The sequence below is a fragment of the Convolutriloba macropyga genome, chromosome 2 (genome assembly GCF_964194025.1).
Source record: "Convolutriloba macropyga chromosome 2, txConMacr16.3, whole genome shotgun sequence".
Classification (NCBI taxonomy): Eukaryota; Metazoa; Xenacoelomorpha; order Acoela; family Convolutidae; genus Convolutriloba; species Convolutriloba macropyga.
Window position 1 is genome coordinate 20,663,629 of NC_134469.1, and position 18,976 is coordinate 20,682,604.

Here is an 18,976-nt window from a genome sequence, read left to right on the forward strand (position 1 = left end):
TTTTCGAAAATTTTATTTGAACAATAACAATTCCTAAATTTTTCTTGAACTGTTAGTGAGTTTCAGTATTGACTGGACCCACTTGCTTTTTACTGCGACTAAAAAAACTCTGTTTAGCTGTTTTATCTTCTAGCTATTGGTTATATGACTTCAATGACAAAGATTTCAATTTTTTTAAATTTTTTTTTTGGATTTTTTGAATTATTGGTCACTTTTGAACTCTTTATCACATTATCCAAAGATTATTGTAATCCAGTTGGCTTAGAGAGGACGTTCAGTGGATCACAGAGAAAGTTTTCAGAGAATAGCTAATGGTTTAATTGTCTTCGACACTTTCTTCTCGCATTTTTCTACTGAATTTTAGTTTTTGCTGTTTTTGTTATTGTTTTCTGTCATAAGACTTATTGTGATGTCTTTTTAACTATCTATGCATGACAGACATCATTTTCCTCCCTATGGGTTATATCTGAGCATCGTCATTGAGCTCCGATGAAAGATTGAGTTTACTGGCTGTTAAGGGTTTAAAAATAATTTTTCGAAACTTTTTTGAAATTCAACCATTCCTAATTTTTTTTCGTGAATACTCTTGGTCATTGTTGGTTCTAACAGAATCCATTTCCGTTCTACTATAGCCAAAATTAATCTGGTTAGCGGTTTTATCTTCTACCTATTAGTTTTAAAACATCAATGCCACGAGAATTCATAATTTTTTTGGGTACTTTATTTTGTTTTTCGATCCTTTTGAAATCTTATCACATCATCTTACTGCTGAGAGTCCCTATTGGTTTAGGGAAGAAGTTCAACGGATCATAAATAAAGTTTTCAGGGAAGAGCTTATGATTTGAGTTGCTTCGACATTTTCTTCAGGCACTTTTCTACTGAATTTGTGGTTTTTGCCTCTCTCTGTTGTTGTTTTCATAGTCATTAACTTGTTGTAAGGTCTTATTGATGAAATACGATTGGCAAAAAAACTTATTGTCCCCTCGAGGCATCATTTATTGTATATACTGGCTTCCGTTGAAGGCTAATGAATTTAATGGCGTTGATAATACGTGTTTTCCCGCAATTTTCGTGCGTCTAATGTATTTGTTTATATTTGTTGATTTTTTGAAATTATATTGATAAAAAAGGTTTTCCCATTGCTCCTGAAAAATTAATTTAAAATTGAAGAGTGTTTAGTGAAAAGTTCATTTTTTTAATGCCTTCGACCCTTTTGTCGCTCAATTTTTTTTTCCTGAATTCGCTGTTTTTGTTCTTTAGGTAGCCGTAAATTGCTCACAGATCTCATAGGCTTGTAATTGAGGACTGAATGAATGATGTTGCTCGAAACATTCAGTATATAGCGAATAGGTTCCTTTCGTCAAATTTAACTTCTATTCATCAATCAGATGTCCCATCGAATTTCGTGTATTTCAAGAAATAACATATATATTGATATTATGTGCCACTGTTGTTTCGTTTTTCTGAACGTTTATTGAATGGCCATTTTTTGCGTTTCTTTTTCTCTTCCTTCAGAACAATCGCGTAATAACAGATCCCAATGGTTTTTAAATGTGGCCCAAGTAAACTTATTTAATCTTTCAGTATAAATCCTTCAACTGAAATAGCAGAAATAACAACTGAATTAAAAATACATATTCAGATGATAGGTATTGATTTTAATGGTAGCAAAGGTTTGTGTTTTCGCAAATCGTTTGTAATTTTTTGAGTTTCTCTTTAGTTTGTTTCTATGGCATAGTCTGACCACAGACGGGTGCTTTTGGTTTTGTAATGACTTTTTAGTAATTTATCAAGGATTTTTTTATTAAAAACCAATGTTTTTAAGATTTTTGAATTTTCTTGGTGCAAAAAATGTTGATTAACTTTTAAGTTTCGCCTCACTGTTCGTTCTTTTTGTCGGCTTGTTACCTAGTCTCGTTAAGAAAACTTTTCATCTGCTGTATAGTTAGTAAAAGGTAAACTTGTGTAGTTAAGGTTTTATCTGACTGCATTTTGACGTTGTTACCAGGTGCTTTTAAATTTAGATATTCATTTTTTGCCGCCAAAATTTTGTTGGTGCTATTTTTTTTCTAGTCTCTTCAATGTCAGGTCACGTTGGTGCTGTAATGAAGCATGGCATTAGTAATTCAATTAGTAGATAGAATGTGTAACGATTGTTTTAAACTCAAACATCTATTTTTGTTATCTCTTGATTTGGTTGACATTTTAGTCAAAAATGTAGATGAGCTCGGGTCGGAACATCATGTGCGAACGCACATTAACGAGCCGCCTTGTTAGGATTAAATAATTAATATAGCCTGAAGTAGCAAACAAGATTTTGCGCAAAATGTCGACAAAGCGGCAAAAATGTGAACATAAAAAGATATTTTGGATGGAAAATTTGAAAACAGTAGCCCAGCCAGAAGAAAGTCTTACCTTCAATTCAATGAATTCAAAAAATCACAAACATGGTTTTGCGTTTCAAATGATTGATTGCATGAGTTCTCGTTTTTTAATGAAGCACTTCAGCCTTACAAAACGAGAAAAAAGTCTAATGAGAATAGTTCTACATTATTGCAAGATATGCTCAGAGTCAAGTTTAACAACTTTATATTCTTGTTTAGCGGAGCAAGATATCTACAATCAGACGACACAAAAACTCATTAATATCTGAACTTGAGATAAGTATTACGACAAAACTTTGGAGTGTAAATTGTAAGCTCTCAAAGTCTTCTGAACAAATGCGTATCAAAAATGTTTGATTCGCTAGCAATGAACTAAAGTTTGAAATTGAATAAGATTTGTACGTAAAAAGAGCAGTTTAAAAGCCCCCAACTATGGTGTTTTTGGATAAATTTCTACAAAAAAAAACAACGACGGTCTGAAATTAAATTTTCTTTTAAAAAAGGTGAAGCTTTGTTTTTGTAGTCAAGAATTCAGAATAATTTGAAAACAAAGAGAGACAGAACGATTGACGACTTAAGTACTCAAATCGTTTTTAATCAGAAAAAAAATCATCAATGGGACGGAAAAAGAGAAAAACTGATCTGAGAAAAATCCTAAGTATGAATTTTAAAATGAAAAAACAAATTACTCCAACTAATTGAAAGAATTAGAAAATTTAAAAAAAACGGCAAATATTTTTAAAAAAATATATGTGTTGGTTCTTGACACATAAGGAAAAATGTTTGCACCAAAAAAACAAACTGCGTCTAAGTCAAAGAAAATAAGTAGATTTCCTTTTAAATGGTGCGATTGCACCAATAATTCATAATACAGTTAAACTAGTGCATACGAAATTTTTTATAATTTGTTCTCCCCATTATTGATTGCAACTGAATTTTCACAATCTTATGATACGTTTTTTAACTGTATCTGAAATGCTCCTGAGTGATGAAAACGTAGTCTAGAAGTTTGATTTTTAAGCGATTTCCAAAACAATTAAATTGTAAGAGATCTTTAAAAAAGTGTCGCTAAAATAAGACTCAATTTTAGCAAATTTCACTGGTTGAACTTGAAACACATTTGATTAAGGTATAAACAGGATATTGGAAAAAAACCTAATGAAATTGCACAAAAATCTTGAATAAATTTTTGATAACATAAAAGAATTTTTTTCAAAACTGTCTAATCCACGTCCAACTGTAGATTAATTGCCCGTTAATCCCACTTATGGAGGAAGAAATGATTGACCACATAACTTTTGTTTTTAATATGAGTTGTCTTTACAATTTTTGTTTTATCTCTCAAAACTCAATGAAAAATTAAGCAAGAAAATGGTAACAAAAATCATGAAGCAAAATTTTAATTGGGTAAAAATAACTCAGATAAAATTTCCATTCTTTAAGTTTGTATCAGTTTTTTTCCCAAATAACTTTTTGCCGACGTTTCTGATTTTTAGGTCGTGACTGTCTGAGAAAAGTTACATGGTTGCTGTTCTCTGATGCCCTCATAGAAAATTCTTTTTCTGAAATAATTGGTAATTTAGGATAAATTTCACCAAAAAAACAACGATGGTTGAAAATAATATATTCATTTAAAAAATGAAGCTTTGTTTTCGTAATCAAGAGATCATAATTGTTTAAAACAAAAGCAAGCAGAACGATTCACGATGGAAGTATTCCAGTTGTTTTTATACAGAAAAAAACAAGCTTTCATAAACGGGACAAAAGAAAAAGTTAAAAACGAAAAAATGATCTGAGAAAAATTAGGAAGTACGAAATTTAAATATATTAAAAAAAACAAATTCTTCCGAGTAATCGCAAGACTCCGAAAACTTTTAATTGTAAAACGGCAAAATTATTTAAAAAGAAACTCTATCTGTTGTTTCTTGACACATTAGCAAATCACCAAGAGAACTCTGAATAGGATGTGCACTAAAAAGTGGTTTGTACAAAAACGAACTGCGTCAAAAAGAATTAGATACCCTGTTAACTGGTTCAATTGCAACCAGTAATTCATAATTTTAATCTATTACTTTTTATTGACAGCTATGCATAAATTAGCAGGTATCATTAAACTTTTTTGAGAATTTGTTTTCTCTATATCAATTGCAACTGAGTTTTGACAATGCTAAGCTCCTGTTTTAACTGTACCGGTTCTGCTCTTGTGTGACAAAGTCTCCAAATTTAATTTGAGTTTTTCCCCAAAAACTTTTTTCCAACGTTTCTGATATTCAGGCCGTGATGAGTTACTCTGAGAAGAGTTACATAGTTGCTCTTCTCTGATGCCTAGAACGCATGGAATATTCCTATTTTTCTGAAATAATTGAACCAAGAATTTTTTTACAAAATTTTACATCAATAAGCAGGCTAATTGGACATGAGATAATAAAATGCTACCAAATTTTGTTCTACTTGATTTTTGATTCCTTTGATTTGAGGTTAACGACTGTTTGAAATGTCATCAAAGAAACCGTAAATTGTCTCAAATTGTCGAAAAAAGAACTACATTTTTTCAAATTGGTCCAAAATTTTCTTTGTAGTGCAATTTTAGTTGGAAAGAGTTTTAACTTGACATCGCATTTGTCAGAGTGGGATTTCGTCAAAAAGACAAAGAATGCTTCTGAACAAAATAGTGGGGCTGGTATGATAAAAATCTCCAATAAATTTTTCAATAATATGGGTACAATAAGTTGAAATTGACAAATCAGCTCGATTAAACATTTGCGTACGGCAATTTTCACGCAACAATTTTCATAGAGTTTGGTGAAAAATTGTTGCAAAAACTTTGGGCAAACACAGTTATACTGATCGTCAGAAGTAAGTTATCACTACCTAATTTTACCAAGAAATTGCAATTCTTGTCGCACTAGTACTCCAGCTTGAAATCAAACTTCAAAAACAATTTTAGTTCATTCAACTTGTACATTAGTGGTTTTGCCTTCCTAACAGATTTAGAAAAAGTGCAGTCGTAACTAAGCAGATGCCCCAAATTGAAACTGATAGACTGTATCCATAATTCACAAAAAATTGATCCGTTGTATGGAGTCAACTTTACATTGGGTCGTTTGATAAGTTGTCATTGCTTATTTTCTCATTTTATTAGAAGGCAAAATAACTGGAGTACTGCATTAATGGTGTTCAATTTGTTCTTAAAGTTTCATTACAAATTGGAGCATTACTGCGACAAAAGATGGATTTTGCTTGGAGAAAAGAGGGGTGCTAACCTACTTTGACGGTCAGTATAACTTGCCATAGAGCTCTGTCATATTATAAATCAGCCGTTCGGAGCTTGGAAATTTTGCAATATGACCGAGTGAAACATAGCAGAATGGTGATTTTTAGTAACACTTATTAGCTTTTTATTTGAGTGCAGCCTTCGCTGAAATTAAATTGACCATCTGATTGTCACTCAATTTTAACGAAAAATCTGTATTGAATACCTGTTACAAAGTTAACAGGGAAGCGTGATCCCTTTTGTTAGACTTAGAAGTTTCTCGAAAAGAGACAAAGCATTTTGTGGCAAATCGATTTAACTTTTGTCACAAAGCATTTGTCACAAAGCAACTTTTAAAAGCAACTTTTGTCACAAAGCATTTTGTGACAAAAGTTGCTATTCGCGATTAAAAAAATGTTTACATTAAATCGTGGACATAAGTAACGGAAAAACACGATGCTCGTCACTAGTTTTTACGGATAAAGGTAACCATGTCCACGATTTTCATTATTCAGTTCGCCTTAAACCATGTTGCTCAAATATATTTTGTAATTCTTTGAGACCCGCGCAACACAGAGACTTAATTTTTCTGGTAAATCATGCTCGTGATCCTATTTTAACTTCATTTTTCGCTTATTGCGAAATAATTCATTTTTTATCTCTATTTCTGTCCTCTCACAACTCTCAGTTTCCTGAAGTTCCCTCTTATTTCATTTCGACAATTCAACCACTCAATATATAAATTATAAAACTGAAATACAATTATATTGACAAATTTTCCATGGCATAGTTGGAAAATTTGTAACATAAGCTGACAAAAAGGATTCCTCTAATTTTGTTTTCTACCACTAAAAAGGCCAACGCTTGTTAAATTCGAAGAAAAATAAATTTAAATTACTTTTACGGAAGCCTTGAAATCAAAAGCGGCCCAGCCCCGGTGTTTAATTGGCCTTTTGTTTATAACTTCGGAAGTTTTCCATACTTTTTATGGGAAAAGTAACGCCTTAATTGTATTCTAATTAGCATCTGAAGATTCCCATTCTGGGGATAAAGTGTGAACAAATTTGAACAAATGAGGCCTAATTTTAATCACACTTAAGTGTCATTGGAAAAGGTGTTATAACTAACAGTTTATTAACACCCCCTCTTAATTACCCCTCATTAGTTAAGCAAAAAGGCCGCTGTTAACTGCAGTTGAAGCGATATTTTCACACCTGGTCTTAAAATGTGGATTGGTAAAATTTCATAAATTTTTAAATTCATTATTTCTTGACTTTCATATCAAACAGTTGATTCTGACTTCAGAAAAAATTCATTGCAATCATATTTGTTATAAGCTTTTGCTAATCATCAGAACAAAAACCTGCCAAATTCGAAAAGATATTTGCAGACAAGTAGCAAAAACTACAAAGTTGAAAACTTAATCAGTGTCTAGGCAACTACATATACAAACAGTGAAATTATAACAAACATACTGAATCAATTGTTTTTGAATTCCGCCCAAATTTAAAATGGAACACCAGGAAGAGTTTTCACTTTTACCCACCAGCATAGTGCCACAATTGCATAATGAATACCATATCCAGTCATTGCATTTCCCGGCTGAACTGAACACAAACTCAGCCCTAACCCTTGGGTCTGATAACAACCCTGGAAATAACAACTCTGACAGCATCAGCATAACCGATGACTTTTTCGAAAGCCTCATTTCAACTTCAGCAATGCAACCAATTGTGGACCAGACAGTTGCAGAAGGACCTGTCCAGATACCAGTACAGACCCCGATCCAGGCACGTGAAGCAACATCTGACGCCGGACAGGTTGATCAAGGTCAGCCACCATCTGTACCTGTCAACTTGAGACAGAATGAGGCTAATGGACAAGATGAACCTGCAGCTATTTCAGTAAATTTAAAACGACAAGAACAACCCCAAGAGTTGGGTTTAGGGGCTAGTCCGGCAACAGGAAATGACGAAAGTGATTCAACTGACTCGAAACAAAATGGCAATAAGAGAAACAGGACTAACTACACTCCTCAGCAGGTCAGTTCATACTTTTTTGAATTGATGATTTTTCAAATTTATTTTTACGGGGATTTATATCCAGTTAAAAATTGTGGTAGAAAAAAAAGCTATATTCGACATTTTCATTGGCTATCATTTGTCAATACTAGATGGTAAATCGTGAAAAGAATTATGGGAATTAATTAACTTCACCCCTTGACTTTTATGGCGATATATGAGATCGTTGTTGCTGTGTTTTAGCATCAGACGTTTCTTTGTTAATTTTTTGTTTGTGTTTTTAGCTGGAGGTATTGGAGTTGGCGTATTTGCAGAATAACAGATATCCACCTGCAGAGATAAGGGATGTTGTGGCCACTACTCTCGGACTGAAAGACCACCAAGTCAGAGTTAGTATTACTTACTCAATTACTTCCCAGTCTCTTTAATCAATTTAAACAGTAAATTCAACCATGATTACAAATACTGATATTGCGTTCAATAATGCATTGGGACTGTGTTTGTTCATTATAGAGTAATATCAAAGTGACCACATCAAAAAATATACAAAAAGTACAAAAAAATTATCTGCATACATCAATTGTGATGAGTTCGGATTGAAAAGAACAATTTACAACATCGGCAAAACAATTTGAAGATTCAATTCTATACGCAGTGCTAAAAATGGAATGTAAAAAATTTTAAATAGAAAATTTGTTTAACCAATTTAATTACTATTTCAGATCTGGTTTCAAAACAGACGTGCCAAAGACAAACGAAGATCAGCCTCACAAATTGTTCCCTGTCCACCTACCGCTATCTTACAAAACATTGCGAACAAACCCCTTATCTCAACCTCCCAACCCACAGGAACAAACGGAATCCCCATGAACAAAAACATCCCTATGAACAGCAATAACAGCCACCACAACCCGATTGCAATTAGTATACCACCCGTTTATTTTCCTGCACCAAATGTTTATGACCAATTGCAGGTACCTGCAGACTTCAAGAAACTTGACATGTTGCTGCCCAACGTGCAACGAGTGAAGCAAAGCAAGGAACAAAACGTGCCAAGCTCGTCTTCTGGTTTTACAGTCACTAACATTCCCAACCATTTGAATAATTTTGGAGTGTTGGACGGGGGGTTTGAGGGAGCTGCCCCTCCCAATGTGAACTTGTTTGACTTCGATTGGAACAAACCCCAAGTGAACCCTCAACAGAACAGTGGAATCAACAACAATGTCTACGATTCAAAAGACCCAACAAGGAACACCATGTATCTTTCAAAGTAAGAGCTTTGTTCTGAAATATTTTTTACCAAACAAGATTAAAAATCTTTTTAAAAGTCTATAAAATGTAATGTGCAAAATTGGAGTAATCATTGGATAATAATACGTCTTCTGCAAATTTTCCGTAGGAATCTAACTAACTAGTTGCTGAGTAAGTGATGCTATCGATGTTATAATCAACTTAGAAAATGATGAAATAATTTAATTTAAATAATCTAATTTGGTCAATCAAATATCGAATTATTTGGTAAATGGAATGTCAATCAATCAGAAATTTTATAGCTTATAATCCAATTTATGGATCTCAAATACGGAAAAGATCCCAAATGTCATTTAGAGTAGTAGCGGCTTATTCAGTCAACTTACCCATCAACATTATCTATTTCAGTTCCTTTGGGCCCCACACAGCATCAACAGCTCCTCTCTGGCCCAACATGTTCATGCCTCCCGATCTAATGACATTTAGCCCCACCTTCTTCTCTAACTCAAACACAACTCACCCTCAACAACAGCAACAACAACAACAAACACACTTTGAGTTTCCACCCTCCACTGCCACTTTACCTTCTAACTCCGCCTACAATATTCCAAAATTTCCACCCGTTCACACAGCGTTTCCACATCCCCAACTACTGGCTCCGCCAATGGGATTCGCCCCAGTACCCGCAACGGAACAAAACCCACACAGAGCACGAAATATTCATAATGCTGTTCATAACTTCCCAGCTTCTCAAAGTGCAGGACCAGAGACCCAAAATACCGCCAGATTTCAGCAATTCCAGGTTCAACATCAGTCAATTCAAGGCCATCAACAGCGACATCAGCAACTACCTGGAAATCGATCGACAGACTCGACCAGCTTGACTTCTGGCTCAGCTGTTGGATCACCAAATGTGAACGACCTCAACGTTGCCGTTGGAACCCCAGTTACCGTAGTTTCAGACTCTGGTGCTTACGTCACCAACTCACCGATGCCTCAATTCCAGACCAATTAGATCACTGTAACTACTGCCGTATAAGGAATCGGAAACCAGAAGACCTTTGACGTGATAAACTTCGAGAATATTGTAGTTGATGACCCTTGATTCTCCTATTCACGACGAAGCAATTAGTGCTGAAAATCTTTCATTAATTTTAAGACAAACTTTCTGCCATGTTCGTGGCATTAAATTTGGGAAACTTATAATTTAGTGACATAAATGTAATTTTATCATTATTTTTATATTAAAATTTTTATGACATAAATTGTACAAATTTATTAAATGTACTCATTTTTTCTACAAATTTTATTGACCAAAATATTGAACAGTTCAACTTTTCGTTTTGTTTATTGATGAATTTTATTTCAAATAAAAGCTTGATGAATTTAATTTTATTAGCTAGATTTTCAAATGGTAGCTGGCCTCTAAAATGCATGGGCCTTTGAATCAAACTTTTGGGCTTCAACCAGATGCAAAAAAAAACGTTACACTCGTTGAACAACTAATTGAGAAACTAGCTGCAATGTTCCTCCCTTGTATACCAGGAGAAAAATTACAGTTCAAATATTACAGAATGCATTCGTTCTAATAGACAAGCATGATATAACAAGAATGGTTTTAACATGGTTTAGCATCAATTTTTAAACATTGCCCACTTTCGAAACAAAATAACATCTGATTAGACTTCTCTCGGGAGCTTGAAACTTTAACCGCTCTTGTTCAGTTCCTGATACTCATAAATTGCGGGCAAAAATAATAGTGGCCGGTAGTCTCGCAGATACTCATAAATTGCTCTTGGGTGGCCGGTAGTCTCGCAGATAGACTCGGTTTGCACGGTAAAGCACTAAAGCTAACTGTCAAGGGCATTAATACCGAAGAAGTAGTTGACACTAGGATTGTTGAAGTTACTGTGAAACCAAGAGAACATCAAGATTTCGAACCATTTACCATCAACCCTTTCATTAAAGAGAGTCTGAACGTCGGCTCTGATATAATTAATATACAGACCTTGCAAGAGACTTACCCACACTTAGCGGTCCTTGATCTCGTGACATATTCCTATAAAGACATTGAGATGATACTCGGACAAGATGTCTATCATGCCATCCGCCCGTTAGAATACTTCTCTGCCGATGAGAAGCGTTCACCCGTTGCCGTACGCTTACCCATAGGTTGGGTCTTAAGCGGTCCGTTACCATCAAGTTCTTGTTTAACCTCAACGTGCTTTAAAGTGAATATCGAACATGACAATGAGTTAGCAAGTCAAGTAAAGTCATGGTACGACATTGAATCTTTCGGAGCAAACAAGCAGGTCGACTCAAGATCTGCAGCAGACGCATGGGCTCAAGAAATTCTTGAGAGTACCACCATACACAATGGCCTGAGATAATATGTCGGAATGCTATGGGCAGCAGATAACACCAAGCTCCCAAATAATTACTTCTCCTCCCTTGTGCAACTAAAATCTCTCAAAAAACGTTTGGCCAGGGATGAAGACCTCAGAGAGAAGTATACTAGTACCATCAAGGAAGACCTAAATAAGGGGTTTGTAATTGAGTTTCCGGACGCTCACAAGGTTGAGAGCCGGTCTGATAAAGAGTGGTACCTACCCCACCATCCGGTTTTAAACCCGAACAAACCAGGTAAGGTGCGTAGGGTGCTCAATGAAGCAGCAAAATTTCATGGCGCCTCACTGAAAAAATCCTTGCTCACTGGCCCTGATCTGCTCCAAAATCTTATTTACGTACTTCCTCGCTTCCGACAACATCCATATGCCGTCTCCGCCGACATCGAGGGAATGTTTCTACAGGTTGGCGTGTTACCATCAGATCAACCATCACTTCGCTTTCTGTGGCGGGAGGACCCCACAACTAACGTTGTAGTGTATCAATATACGCACCATATATTCGGGGCTAAAGACACGCCCACATGCGCCAACTCTGCATTACAACGCACTGCGAGAGACAATGCCAAGTTTTACCCCGAAGCTGCAAAAGCCGTCCTTGAAAACTTCTACATGGACGATTACCTTGACTCAGTGGAGTCTCCCCAGAAAGCCATCAATTGATCGAAGAAATTGGTACATCTTCTCTATCTCAGTGGGTTCAAGCTTACAAAGTTTGTAAGCAATGTACCAAATCTGGCTGACCGAATTGATGGTTCCTCTCAATCTACTGAGCCCAAGGTTTTTGTTTCATGTCAGGAAGATTCATCGCATGTGCTAGGGTTAAAGTGAGATCATACTAATGACACTTTAGTTGTGAGTAGGGGTACAAGCTGCGGTATCACCAAGTCCCTCACGCAACGCTTGGTCCTAAGTCTTGTCTCGAAAGTCTTTGACCCCATTGGTCTTGTCGCGCCGTTTACCGTCGGTGCGCGACTGCTCCTAAAAGACATCTGGCGTGTCACAGGACAACAATGGGACGACGAGCTCCCACAAGACATGGTTCAAAGGTTTTTGGCTTGGAGTGCGGACTTACCAAAGCTTGAGAACATCAAAATTGCTCGAAGTTATTTTACTGGACCCTTTGATAATATAGAGTTGCATATGTTCGGTGACAGTTCCCAAGATATTTTTAGTGCCGTTGCCTTTCTTCGAGCCCGAGTAACACCTCCTACGGGCAAGATAAAAACAGAGCTTGCGTTTGTTTTGGGGAAAGCACGCGTGGCGCCAATGAAAGTAATGACTGTCCCAAAACTGGAATTGCAAGCAGCTCTACTTGCCGCTCGGCTGAAGAACGAAATTATTCAGGCACTTACTGTAACTGTTAACCAAGTATTCATGTGGACAGATAGCACGACCGTTCTCCAATGGATTAACTCTAATGAAAAGCAACCAATCTTTGTTGCAAACCGCGTTTGCGAAATTTTGGAGTATACCAGCGTTGACCAATGGAACCACGTCGCAACTAAGGATAATCCAGCTGACTCTGGCACGCGTGGGATGTCCGCTGAGATTTTGCAACTAAGCAGTTGGGTCAAAGGTCCACATTTCTTAACTAACTCAAGTTTCCCATTCGTACCGAACAAAGACGTCCTTAATAACATCAAACTTGGCGTCAACCAAGCAGTCATCATAGAAGACACTGTTTCTCTCGCTACATCTGTCACAAAACAGACAACTCCCGTTCCTTCACTGTTTCCGTTTGATAAGTTTAGTTCTTATCAAAAGTACTTGCGCATTGCCGCATACGTTCTCCGGCTACTGCCGAAACATGCCAGCTACCGTAACCCCGATGGTAGCATTACTGACCCTGCTGAGCTTGACGAAGCCGAGCGTCATCTACAGTACTTGGTGCAAGGAGAGTCTTTTGAAACCGAAAGAAAAGATCTTCTTGACAATAAATCTGTTAAACGGAGTAGCCGAATTGCTCCACACTCACCGTTTATTAGTCCAAATGGGCTAATCCGCTCCTCGGGCCGTATCAAGCGGTTAATTGAAGTTGGGTTTAACGTAAAGTACCCAATCGTCTTAGATGCACGTCATCCGTTTGTAAAACTGTTCCTTGAACACACGCACGTAAAGCATTATCATCAAGGCGTTGAATAATTAAGATCAATTGTGCAGGAACACTATACAGTACTGAAACTAAGATCATCCTTGCGTTCCATCAAAGCACACTGCCTTAGATGCCGAGAATTCCAAGCTGTTACTATGCAACCAATCATGTCTGACTTACCTAAGGAGAGACTTGCTTACCAGTCTCCTCCCTTCACGAACACTGGCGTTGACTACTTTGGGCCATTCTATGTTAGTGTCCGCCGTACCACTGAGAAAAGGTGGGGCTTCCTCTTCACTTGTCTCACTACTCGCGCTGTCCATGTCGAGATAGTTACATCCATGGACACCAGTTCTTGTGTTAAGGGAGTTGAGCGGTTTGTGTCACGTAGGGGTACACCCGCCATGATTTGGTCGGACGATGGCACTAACTTTATTGGAGCGGAGAAAGAACTCTGAGAAAGTATTGAAAAGTGGAACGTTGTCAACATTGCAGCTGAGTTCGCTCACAAAGGTATTAAGTGGAGGTTCAATCCACCCAGCGCACCACATCAAGGGGGTATCTGGGAGAGGTTGGTACGCAGCTTCAAACGCGTGTTGTATACTATTCTTGGCACGCGTCGCCTCACGGATGAGGTACTGCATACTACCTTTTGTCTCGTGGAGAATGCTCTCAATTCGCGTCCTTTAACACCCGTAAGCGCCGATCCGTGCGATTTGAACGCTTTAACGCCCAACCACTTTCTTTTAAGAGAACACTCTACCGGTATTCCGTCTTTTGTCGGCAACAATGAGTTCGACCATCGTAAACGTTACGCCCGTGCGCAGTCGTACGCTAATGCGATCTGGTCCCGTTGGGTCAGAGAGTACGTACCGACGCTGAACCGACGCTCTAAGTGGTAGACGCCTGCCGAGCAACACCTTAAGACCGGTGACTTGGTTTGGATAGTTGAAGAAACCAACCCTATGGGTTACTACCCAACCGCTCGGATTGTGGAACTCCGTCACGGCTCAGATAGCGTCGCGCGCTCCGCCGTTATACGTACGTCGACCGGTTCACTTGTCCGCCCGCTTGTAAAACTTGTACCAGTTTTCCCAACATCTTCTTCCGGGCCGGAGGATGTTACGCAGTAAATAAAGAACGAATTTTAGCCAATCAGAATTGAGTATTTATATTCGAATTTAAATGCGTATAAATCGTTCTAATATACGTAGAAAGTTCCGAAAAAGTTCATTTAACCTAATTTTAAGTAAATATAACCACTATATGTATCGATTAAGCTGGTTTTCGGCTTAATATTTTAAGGTTTTCTAGACAATTGCCGATTGAATACGAACTGATTTTTGACGTCAATGACATCAGACAAAAAACCTGTTAAATGAACAACAAAAAAAGTCTTGCCGTCTAAGTTCCACTGGTTGCTATGATCAGCGCTAATGCTTGTACGTCTTATATGCTTATACGTTGCTTTATATATGCTAACAATACGTTGATACGTATCGTTTTTGATAAATTGAAGCTTTCGGAAGAGTGGTTTTACACCTTTACAAGAATGCCCTGTATGACCGCCTTAAAAACTTGCTAATCTTAGAATGCCATACATTGCTTACAAAAGTTTACAAACAGTTATCACATTTGTCATAAAAAAGTTCGGCTAGAACACAGTCTTATGAAGGAGAAATTTCACAAAACAAAGCTCATAGCAGTACCTTCAAAACAGAATAAACAAGCCAACTGGAACCAATATAATCGAAAAAAAATTTATGGTGACATAGACCACAAATTGCCATAAATGCATAAATATGTTCATAAAATACCACTGAAAACTAATAAACCGCTTAAAATGAACAGTCTAACAGTCTACTTATGAAATTGCTCGCTTCATAAACTTTCCATCAAAGTGGTTTAACATAACCTGTTTTTGAGTAGTCTCGAAACAATAATTTATGAGCACAATTTCCTTAAAACATTTATGGCGATTTATGGTATACGTCACAATGAAATGTTTTTATGTTTTTATAACTCGCAATTGGTTCGGTTATTCCGTTTTGATTGTTTGTAGTGACTCAAAAATCAACTTTTGAAAGTGGCTCATACAGTTTATACAATCATCAGATTGGAATGCTTCAATAACTCTGAGAAATTTTGAGTTAAACAGTAGGGTTGGACGTGAAAGTTTGTGTCTTGTCTCTTTATAAACCTGTTAACTTTCTCAAGCTTCAAAACTGCTAAGTTTGTCTTTTCACAAGCAAAAATGGGCTCAAGAAGGAAAGGTATGCTAAAGTAATAAAATCGCTTGATCCATTTTAGGGAGTGGAGGAACTTTACTAAAAGAGAATTTTATTGTTCAATCAATTTTGTTTTAACCCAACGATATAACTCACGTATAAAGATATGTGCTGTGTCGTTAGAACGGTGGTGAAAAACTAAGTATTATAGTGTAAATTTATCAAATTTTCCAGACTCTGGAAAAGTTAGCGATGTTCAAAGAATTACGTAAGTTTTTCATATTCTGTTGAATTTTTAATCAATTTCAACATGTACTGCAAAAATTGCCACAATATTACGTTTCCATGGAGAAAAAAATTCAAGGCAAAGTAATTTTAGATTAATTTTTCACGTATAAACTGCAAACTTTCCATTGATTGTTCAGAACTTACTTATCGTGGATGAAAATACATAAGATGCACTATACTTTCCTATAAAAAAATTTTCAAGGACTTTGACGATTGCGTTCGAAAACGCATGAAATGTACTGTAAAAGAGATGCGATTAATCGAAGATTTTATAGCTTAACGAACATGGGGAAAGCACAAATCTTAGAAACGAAGCTTTCATTAGGCTAATTTACGAGCTAGTACGGTTTTGAATTACCCGTTCTCAGCACTGTTCTTTTTGTTCCGACCCCACTTGTGGGGGGAGGAACTATATACTCAAATGGTTTTTTTTAATCAGAAAATTTTGACCGATCGATATATTCATCGCAGAGAAATGTGAGTGGTATCATTAGAAAGCACATCCAGCGTGGAATTGAAAGCTAAATTTTTTTTTTAATTTTAATTTTTTCAAGGCGTTATCGAGGACTGATGTTTTGTGTGAACACAAGATATTTTGTTCACTTTTAGTGTAATTGTTCTTCAAATTAAGTTCTTCTTTATAAAAAATATTAATTCAAAATTACATTTCAGCCACAAACTGAATCAATTATAAATTCCTAATAGACAAAAGATGATAAAAAGACTAGTTCTGGTCTCATAGGGATTTTACTATCAAAAAAATTTCGAGTTTTATTTGAGAACTTTTTTTTAGAAAACTTTTCAGATTTGTTTGTTTTCTTGAGTCCCCAAGAAACTAGTCATTTTTCATATCGAGGTCCCGTTAATTACAAACCTGATTTACAGTCTAATGGACCCCAATGAAGAAATTAATTCGTTTTGGAGGAATCCTTCTGTTTTTTTTTTGCTTCGACTCTGATTTTTCGTTATTTTAATTGAAAGTTTGTTCTTTTTGGAGTTTTACTCAATTTTCGAGTCTTATGGCATAGACTTCCGGCATAGTCATTGATTGAATGCACAATAGGTTTTGTGATGAGCTTTATGAGAAACTATCGAGAGCTTTGAGTGGACAGCTAATGACTGTTAAGAGTTTAAAATGGTTTTCTCAGAAATTATTTTTAACATTAACCGATCACAAACTTATTTTCGTGAATTCTAAGTTAGTCTCAGTAATGACCGGACGCGTTTCCTTTCTACTGCAATCAAGAACAATCTGGATAGCGGTTTTATCTTCTAACTAATTTTTTATATGGCTTCAATTCCCCAAGATTTTAAATTTTTTACAATACAAATTCGGGATATTTTTGTATTATTGGTTCCTCTTGAAATCTCATCACATTATCGTGATATTAATAACTTCCATTGGCAATTTATCATGAATGAAATTTTCAGCGAAAACGTATGGTTTAAGTGTCTTTGTTTGCATAGTCATAAGACTTATTGTGATGTCTTATTGATTACCTATGAATTAAAATTTCCTTGTCCTCCAACCGAGTCATCACTGAGCGTTTATTGACTTCTGTTGAAAACTATTGAACTTAATGGCTGTTAAGTCTTTAAACAGTGACATTTCGAGAAATTTTTCTCACATTAACCGATATTAAACCTATTTTTGTTAACTGTTCCTCAGTTTTTAGCAATGACGGGACCTTTTTTTCTAAATCAGCCAAAGTTAACATAGTTAGCGGTTTTATGACTTCGATACACCAGTTTTCACAACTTTTAAAAAAAATATGGAATTTTTTTTGGAATTATGGTTCCTTTTGGAATCTTAACACATTGTCTTGGTATTTATATTTGCAATGACTTAGAGAAGAGATTAATTGGATCATACATACAGTTTTCCGAGAAAAGTTTATGTTTTAAATGGCTTCGACACTTTCTTTTCTCACTTTTCTTTATTTTTTTTGGATTTTGCCTGTTTTTGCTGTTGTTTTCATAATCATTGACTTATTGTAATATCTTTGATGACTTATGAATGACAGACGTCTTTGCCGTTGCATCAACTCACAATTCAGCGTATTTATAAGCTTTCGTTGACAGCTATTCAACTTAGTGGCGTTGATACTATAGTTTTCTCAAAACTTTTATGGTTTTAATGTATTTGTTCATGTTTGTTGACTTATTGGAGTCAAAAAGTTAAAAAGAAGGATCCAAATGCTTAGAAAAATTTGAACTAGAACATTTTTTTTAATTTAGTTTTTATTGGCCTCGACACTTTTCTCGCTCAGATTTTTTTGAATTTGCTGTTTTCGCCTGTTTTTTTACTCTTTATAAATCCGTAAAATGCTGACCGGTCTCATAAACCTGCAATTTATGGTTGAATGAATAAATTCACCCGAAGCAACCAGTTTATAGCGAATAGAATAATCTTAAAAATAATGACACCATGCATTTTTAAAATTTTTATGGACATATCAATTTTTTTGGTTTTTGTTGTTCTTTTCGTCAACTTGTGACTCATTTTCATCTTTGAGAGTTCCCGTACAATTCCTTGTAGTCCAAAAATTAACATGTTTACTGATATTATGACGTAACTGTTGTTTTGTTTGTAGGACAAGGTTCGTTTTCATAAAACTATGTGAGTGGCGTATTTGTGTTTCTTTTTCTCTTGCTTTAGCACAGTTGCATAATAACAGATTCCAATGACTTCCAACTGTGGCCCAATTGAACTTATTTATTATTTCAGAATAATTTTAACTGAAATGTTTTAAACTGAAATTGAAATAAAAAAATTTAATATTCAGATAATAGCTAATGACTTTAATGGCTTCACTAACTTGTGTTTTCGCAATGTTTTTAATTTGTTGTTTAGAATTTTTTGAGTTTTTCCGCATCTTTAGTCCGCTCCTATGACTTATTCTCACCAGAGACAGGTCTCGTTGTTTTCATTATTACTTTAGAGTAATTTTTTAGTAGGAGACTTTTCATTAAAAGCTAATTTCTTTTAAGACTTTTGAAATTATTTGGTTTAAAAGAATGTTAATCGATTTTTAAATTTCGCAGCATGTT

General features: G+C 35.8%; 1 protein-coding gene across 1 annotated transcript; it reads left to right on the forward strand.

The window, feature by feature from the left end:
- Nucleotides 1–6,926: 6,926 nt before the first annotated feature.
- Nucleotides 6,927–10,040, forward strand: LOC142335185 (uncharacterized). The gene is made up of 4 exons (XM_075383566.1): nucleotides 6,927–7,679; nucleotides 7,943–8,047; nucleotides 8,381–8,928; nucleotides 9,318–10,040. Exons 1-4 carry the CDS (start codon nucleotides 7,149–7,151, stop codon nucleotides 9,922–9,924), a joined length of 1,791 nt encoding a protein of 596 aa, XP_075239681.1. The 5' UTR covers nucleotides 6,927–7,148; the 3' UTR covers nucleotides 9,925–10,040.
- The last annotated feature ends 8,936 nt before the right edge of the window (nucleotides 10,041–18,976 follow it).